At 58.6% G+C, this 7500-nt stretch overlaps 1 protein-coding gene across 1 annotated transcript in view; it reads right to left on the bottom strand.

Annotated features, from left to right (window-relative positions):
- Positions 1-1437, bottom strand: part of MNX1 (motor neuron and pancreas homeobox 1) — a 6675-nt gene extending 5238 nt beyond the window's left edge. The window contains exon 1 of the mRNA XM_025859136.2: positions 8-1437. Within this exon, the coding sequence (XP_025714921.1) occupies positions 8-223 (216 nt within the window). The 5' untranslated portion in view covers positions 224-1437. The remainder of the gene's footprint in view (positions 1-7) is intronic.
- Between the last annotated feature and the right edge of the window lie 6063 nt (positions 1438-7500).

Here is a 7500-nt window from a genome sequence, read left to right on the forward strand (position 1 = left end):
CGGGCGCTGCGGGCGGCTCCGAGGACGCGGGGCTGCAGCTGCCGCTCGCCCCGCCGCTCGCCCCGCCGCCGCTTGCTCCGCCGCCGCCGCCGCCGCCGCCGGGGCCGGCCGCGGCGGCCGCGAGCGACGTGACCAGGGCCAGCGGCGCGGTCTGCGCCGAGGCCGCTCGCGGGGGGTCCACGGCCAGCAGCGCATCGATGCGGAAATTTTTGGATTTTTCCATCGGCTCGTTTGGGGCTGGCGAGCAGGGCCGGGTGGTGGGTGACGCGGCCGCGTGCAGGCTCGCGGAGTCTGTGCGTGGCGGTGGCAAGCCCCAGGGTTCGGTATTGTTATGGTGATTATTTGCCAATAATCAAAGTCGCCGCCGGAAACTCAGCCGAGGGTGACCATGGTCCAGGCGCCTCCTCCGTGCGGACCCCGCCCCGGGCCGCGCTCGCACGCGCTCGCACAAACTCGCACGCGAGTGCCTGGACGCGCCGGGCCGGGGAGCCCGGCTCTATGCGCTGGACCCTCGGGCGACCGCGCCGAGGCCGCCGGCGCCGTAGTGGGGACCCGCGCCCCTCCGCGCACTTGAAGCGCAGCGCGGCCGCCGATTGGCGCGCTCGGCGGGGGCTCGGGGAGGGGCGCCGGCCAGGCCATTGGCGGAGGGGCGCACCTGTCACCGTCCGGGCCGCCCGCCGCCCCGCCCCTGCGCCGCGGGGTCCTAAACAACCGGGGTGCTGAGCCGCGATGGCGGGCCGGGGACCGCGACCGGAGTTGCCGGACTCGGAGGCTCAACCTAGGGACCCTGCTCGCCCTGCTGCAAGTGCTGAGTGGGACTGCGGGCGCTGGCGGCCCTGGGGCCCGGTGTGGTCCCCGCGCTCTGAGGCCAGCTCCGGAGACAGGCTGTCCGGCTCTGGGCTCGGCGTCCCCTAGAGCCAGCGGCGTGCGTCTCCTCGCGCCTCCTCGCCAGCACTTGAGTTTTGTGCACTTCTGCGTCGGGGAGCCCACGTTGCTTGCAGATCTAGCTGCTTTGCTCAATGACGGTAGCACAACGAAGATCAAACCGGTCCCCAAGCCCTGTTCTTGGGTCTCCAGGGTGCGCGGGAGCACTTTGTGTCCCTGTCGTCAACCCTCTGCAGGTCGAACCTTCTCATCTCTGCGAAGTCCTGTGCGTTTCAGGTGTTGTGTGTGTGTGCGAGCGAGAGCTTGCCTTCCACAAGTCCTCGCCTTGAGCCTCTGCCCCGTCTAGGCGGAGCGGGCAGAGAGTCTGCGAGCCCCGCGGCCTGCAGGACCCAGGTCGGCTTGGAGACGTTGCCCACCTGCCAGTGAGAGGATCCTCGGTGACAGACCTCTTCCTCTCTGCGGAAGGATACCCATGGGCGTGAAGAGACGGCACCCACCTCGGTTCTGGAAAGCCTGCGGGAGCCGGTAGCCCTCCCGAGGCCACTCACTCTGACCCTGGTTAGTCCCCAGGCAGGAAAACGCAGCCTCTCTCCTCTTCCTACCTGCAGCTTAGGAGCTCGGGCGAAAGGGCTTCCCCTGGCTGAGCAAGGTAGTGGAGTGAGAATCCAGACTTCACACCCACCCCCTCCGTCCCCCATACACACACTTCAAATATTTACAGTAAAAGCACTTCCAAGGGCTTTTCTGAAGCGGAAAGAATCAACATGCAGGTCGGGGAGTCAAGCGGCCACCAGCACGAGGCTTTGTCAATAGCTCCATTAGACCTAGTTATCTGGCCCCAACAGGGGAAAGAATGCAGGAGGGGGTTTCGGTTCTTGCAGCCAGCTTCCTAAGCAGGTAAGAGGTGAGTAAAGGACAGGGTAGGGGCTGGGGGAGGGACAGAGGAGGAAGGAAAAATGAGGGCAGGTAAACTCTAAAATTAGCAGATCAGGTTGCTACAAGAGGGATTTTTTTTTTTTAAAGGTAAGTATAGGGATAGCTTAGTTTCCCTTCAAAAGGCTTTTTGCCTTGGCAAGAGTTGGTTGATTGTGGTGATTCTGTTGGCAAGAGCCGACTTTCTTTTTCATTAAAACAGGATAGTTCCGAGACACACAGTACTAGTTGGAAATCAGGAGGATAGAAATGGATAAGGGACAGCACTGGGAGTAAATATGATATGGCTTTGCAAAAACCAGCGTTGTAAATAGAAATTACAGCATTTACATGGTGTTTGGTGTTTAGATGCTGTCTCTTTGGGGTGGTGATAATGCAGTCCTGCCTTTAAGCAGAGAGAGGCGAGCACTTACCCTTCCTGAACACGGCTATATGCCATGAGCTTTCTAGAAGTCTCTTCTTTAATCGTCACTGTGACACTAGAAAAAGGATTTTATCCTCTCCCTTTCAGAGAGTAGAGGTTCAAAGAGGTTGAGACTCTTGTCCCCAGCAAACCGTGAAGCCTCGTAGTTTGGATTGGGACCAAGTGTGATGCAGGGGGCCACGCAGCTGTCACCGGCTGCCCTCAGTGCTCCAGGGTTCCCCAGCCCTGTTTCTCTACGCCTGTCTGTTCCCTTTGGGGAAGGAGGGTTGATGGAGACCTGAGATTCTTAGCCACCTGTTCTGGGCAGGAAACCCTTCGCCCCGTGAGGGACAGTAGTGACATCCTGGCTGTCACTCTGCCTCCCCGGGAGAGTCTTGGCCCCCACCTCTGACAGGGGTTTGCTCTAAGGCTGACTGCCTTTCCCCACCTCACTCCTGCTCCATCTGCTGGGATGGAGGGCAGTGATTTAGGGGGCTGGGGGAAGGTAGTGAATGAAACTCCCCAAAACTGATCTTGGAGGGCCTGCTGCCCTCTCTTCTCCCTGAAATACCCACCGCCAGGGCTATTTTAGTTGGGGACGGGTGTGCAGTCTGTATGCAACAAATCTCCCCATGTTCCTCAACAAAATCATGCTGTGTTTTAGAGCTCCGAGAGGAATTTATTTCACCCCCTCTTTGTTCCACAGTACCCATTGCTCCTAAACCCCCCAAAATCCGTGGCGGGACGTGCGAGTCCTCGCCCTGAGACCAGCTGAGAGCACTTCCTGGAAGCGCAGACTGGACAGGTCTGTGGGGGTCCGGCAGGCAAAGGTTCACCTGGCTTTACCCCCGAGGCCTCACCACCCATGGGGGCGCCCAGTGAGGCATCAAAGAAGCACTAAGCCCATGGTGGGTCCTGGTCGCAGCCACCCCTGTAACTGCAGTGAGACTCTGGATGCGGGTTTTTATTTTTATTTTTATGGATTTCTGTTTCTTTGTTTAGAAAAGTCGGCGTTAGACCAAATGCCCTCTATGGGGCCAAAGGGCTTTAAAATTATCATATATTCTGTTGATGTTAAGAAAAAGTTAATACAGATTGGAGGTTTTCCGTGAAGTTGTGTGGAAAGAGAGAGACAGAGAAGGGGGCGAGGTCTTGGAAGTTTGGGGGCTTTGTGCGGTTTATGAGGCGTGACGCTGAGCGCGCTGGGGCTCTTCCCGGCTCCAGCATCTGTGTTGGTCCAGCCCAGCTGGCTTTGAAGAAGGTTTTGGGCAGACAGGCGTGGGGCTTGCGTCTGTCGGAGGGCCCTAAGGAGAGATCAAAGTCTGGTCCCAGCAGTACCCCCAAACCCAGTCTCCAGGTGACTCCCCTCTCCCACAGCCCTGGGACGGTTGGGGGAACCCTTGATTTCCTGAGCAAGCACCCTTCATCAGCTGTCCCCCATCTTGGCCCCTTCCCTGCCTGGCACACCACCCCTTTCCTCTCTCCACACGGTCTCCCTTCAGGATACTGAATACTGCCTGCAGTCGCCCCTCTCCCACCACGTAGAAAGGAGAATTGGTGGTTTATACCAACAACTGCAAAAGAAAAAGCTGTTTGTAATCCACGTCTATTCATGTCTGGAATTACATACCTATGAGGTTGGGAATAAAATCTATGTATTCACACATTCAGAGGCTGGGAGGCAGGCATCATTCCTTATCATGTATATATTGCTTTCTTCCACGTGAAGTGGGGCAGGTACAGTAGAATAATTAATCTGAAGACCACCTGGAAGGGCACTGGGCAGTGGGTGCAGCAAGACTTTCTCGGTGGTCCCTGGGCGCTCCCCCCTTCACCACCAGTCTGGGGAGATGCTCCGTGGTGCCCAGAGCCTCCACCAGTCCTGGAGTCAAACAGGGGCAGGCGTGGGGGGAGGGGAGTGTAGGGGGTTGGCGGAGAGTAGGGGGGGCTGGGGTCACCGGAAGGCAAACTCGGGGGTGGGGGTAGGGAGGAGGAGGGGCGGATCTGCACAGGTGTCCCCTCCCCCCACCAGCAGAGCCCCAGGACTAAAGGTATCACGTTGTTAGCGCTGCCCTTTGATCTGCTGACCTCCTTCCTGACCCGGGGGCACTTGTCTTGTAAAGGGGTCTGGAAAGGGTGGGATCCTGCCGACCAACCGCTCCAACCAGAGGTGGGCCCTGCCGGAGGCGCTGGGTGCCTTTTCTTGAGGCCCCTCCTTATCGGCCGGGCCCTTTACACCTGGATTTCGTGTTGCCCCTTTAGAGATCAGAGCCGCAGCTCCAGGCCTGACCCTAACGGAGCCCACCTCCGAAGTCCCGGGTCACGGGTCTGTCCCTGTGCACCGGGCCCAGCCCCAGGTGTAAATAACCAGGCTAAACAGGGCTCACCGGTGGGGTTGTGCTAAGAGGTCAGGAGGATGCTGCAGGATTTAAATGCCTAAAAATTCAACAACCTAAGGGCCCTCTATTTTTGGAAATTTTCTCCAGATACAGTCATATCTGCTTTATGCTCAGACCTTGGGCAGTCTCCCAGCTGCCGTGGACACCAAAGAGAAGGGACAGGCCTTGCTGGGCGGGGGGCCGGGAGACATGCTCAGCCCTGCCCCTCATGTGGAGGCAGAACATATCCACCTGCAATTTTCCTTCTAACCCAGAAAACTGAAAGTGTTTCCAGCCTCTGTTGCACAAATTAGAAGCTCCGGGTTACAAAGAAACAAATTCCTACCAAGACATCGGGGAGCAAGGGGAAGGTCACGTGAGCCCCTTTAATCAAGCTGGGGGACAACAGTCTTCAGCAGAGATGAAGAACATCCCCCAAGTAGCTTATATTTTTGCTAGAAGATTTTAATTTAATTTAATTTCAGGTTCACTCTTTCATGCTGCTGTCAGGAACAAGGTATAGAACACACATGCCCACGAAGTCAGCCTTTCCAGATTGTTGCAACCTTCATGACCCCTCTCTAGATAAGCTAACACCTGACCTGCACTTCGTGGGGAGTGAGTCTTGACCTAAGGGCTTTCTTATTTTAAGATTGGGCACAACGCACACCTGCTTTAGAGGAGCCCAGCTTTGCAGTCTCCCCCATAAAATGTGTTTAGTCATCGAAGGCTCGCTTTCTAAACGCTCCCCACGGAGGTTCTGGGACCCTGTGCCCGAGACAACCCCCTCCCCCCACCGGGGCGTGGCGCTCACACCAGCAGCTCAGCCCCTGGGGAGACCAGACCTACACAGGTGGGTGTGCACCCCAGCCTGGACTGTTCTGCAGGGAGGGAGGCTCCAGGGTAGAAGTACAAAAAACAAGACGCTGCTTGCGATGTTTTAATGCTTTGGTATGGGAAATTTTTAGTGCCTTCTGACTCCGAATGATGGCTGGATAGTCGCTAGTCACACGGTAATGTCCAAATCCACGGTGGATAATGGCAGGAAGTCGCTGCTAATTGGTCTCTTTAGTAGTGCTGAGGTGGCAGAAGCTGAGGCTGCTTGCTGCCGAGAGAGAGAGAGAGAGAGAGAGAGAGAGAGAGAGAGAGAGAGGGAGAGAGATGAGAGAGATGAATTCCTTCTCATGCCAGAGCTGAGGGATGTTCCCTAAGATGGGCAAGTGGTGTCTGTGGTCAAGTTCTCCTCTTCCCACCCTGCCCCCTGCTTCTTCCCACAGGTGTGCACTCCAGGCCCAAGGGACAGATCTCAGGCTTGGAGGCTTGGAGTGGACTTGGGGGGGGTGCAGTTCTGTTTGCACATGGGGCTTGGCTGGGTTGCCCAGGACGTTATTCCCACCGCGCCTTCCTTAAGCAGCTTCTCCCCCTCACATCATACCCCAGCCACATTTCCTAATGGCTTGGGTGGGAATGTGTGGTCACTCCAGCAGAAGGAAGCTAGTGTATCAGGAACCTGCTGCCTACCCTACCGTTTGAACAGGGAATGTTTTACCCAAGAGGAATCTGAAGTTGATGTCATCCACATAGTAAGTGTGGCTTGGGAAGCCAAATTTAAAATGACGGCGTCCGGCTCTTAGTGCCCCTGCTCGGCCGGTATGCCCCAAGCACTCATAGGTGCTGTGCCTCAGTGTACCTTCTTGCATAGTCTCATCCAATAGAGATTATAACTGAAAAAACATATGGTGTCCCCAGTCTTACAGATGAGCAAACTATGTCTCTGGGAAACCAAGGCACTTTGCTCCAGAGCCCACAGCAAAAGGGCAAACCGTGACTTCCAGTCCTGTGGTGGGGCCTTAGCCGGAACCCACTAGTCACACTGGCGATTATGTTATAATCTCCTCATGGCAGGATTCTAATCAGTTTTTCCCACTTGGCCTTTGACTGGCAGGGCTTCTGCCTGTCCAAATAAGGGTGGCACGAGGTGGAATGTTTGCTGCTGAACGCACTCGATCTCGGGTCCCTTCTTCCTGACACCAGTGGGATGGGGCCATTTCCCCCTCTGCACTGTTTCTGCCCAGACCTAGGGGTGGGGGTGGAGAACGACCCGCCGCCCTGCCCCCGCCCTGCCCCCCCTTCCCCTGGTCTCCGGGGCTCCGTGCTGCCGGCAAGATAATTTGGCTAATGAACTCGTTAAAGGGCCCCTGGTGACCCGCCCCGGCCTCCCCTCGGCCCATCTGGGAAATTCCATTGAAAGGCTGAGAGCCTCCTCGGCCTCGCCGCCGTCTGTCGCCGCAGGAGGCGCGAACCCGCTGACGCTGGGCCCTTACATTAAAATAATTACCCGGCGGAACAGGTGGCCCACTCCGGACGCCCGGGCGCATCTGGGCTGGGGAGCCGCCGCCGCCAGGGGAGGGGAGCGGCCCGCCCAGGGGTGGGAAGGTCAGGCCCGCCGCCCCGGCAGCCGGGAGGGCGGAGAGGGGCCTTCCGGGGCCGGCGGTTGTCCCCAGGCGGAGGGGAGCTGGCCGCCGGAGTCCGGGGAGAGGGGCGGGGAGAGGGGGGTTGCCAGGGCAGAACCCCGAACTGGCACGCGGCAGGCCCCGAGGCTGGAGCAAAGCCTCACTTCGGGCGGCGCTCCAGGGCCGCGCGGGAGAAGGAGCTGGGGCTCCCGCCGGCGGCGTGCGCACGTGTGCATGCGCGGGAGTGCGTGTGCGGGAGTTTGTACACGCGCGTTTCGAGTGTGCGCACGTGTGTGGGGTGGAGGAGGGCAGCGCGGCTCCCAGCTCTGCGGGCCCGCCTGGGGAGCGTCCCCGGGCTGCCCGCCCTTAGCGCGCCGGTCTCCAGGCCGGGCGGTGCGGGAGGCCCGCCGTGCTGCTTAAAAAGAGCGGCGCGATCCAGGCGCGGGGC

This window comes from Callorhinus ursinus, unplaced genomic scaffold (assembly GCF_003265705.2).
Source record: "Callorhinus ursinus isolate GAN/ISIS: 27379988/994484 unplaced genomic scaffold, GSC_fseal_2.0 scaffold99, whole genome shotgun sequence".
Classification (NCBI taxonomy): Eukaryota; Metazoa; Chordata; class Mammalia; order Carnivora; family Otariidae; genus Callorhinus; species Callorhinus ursinus.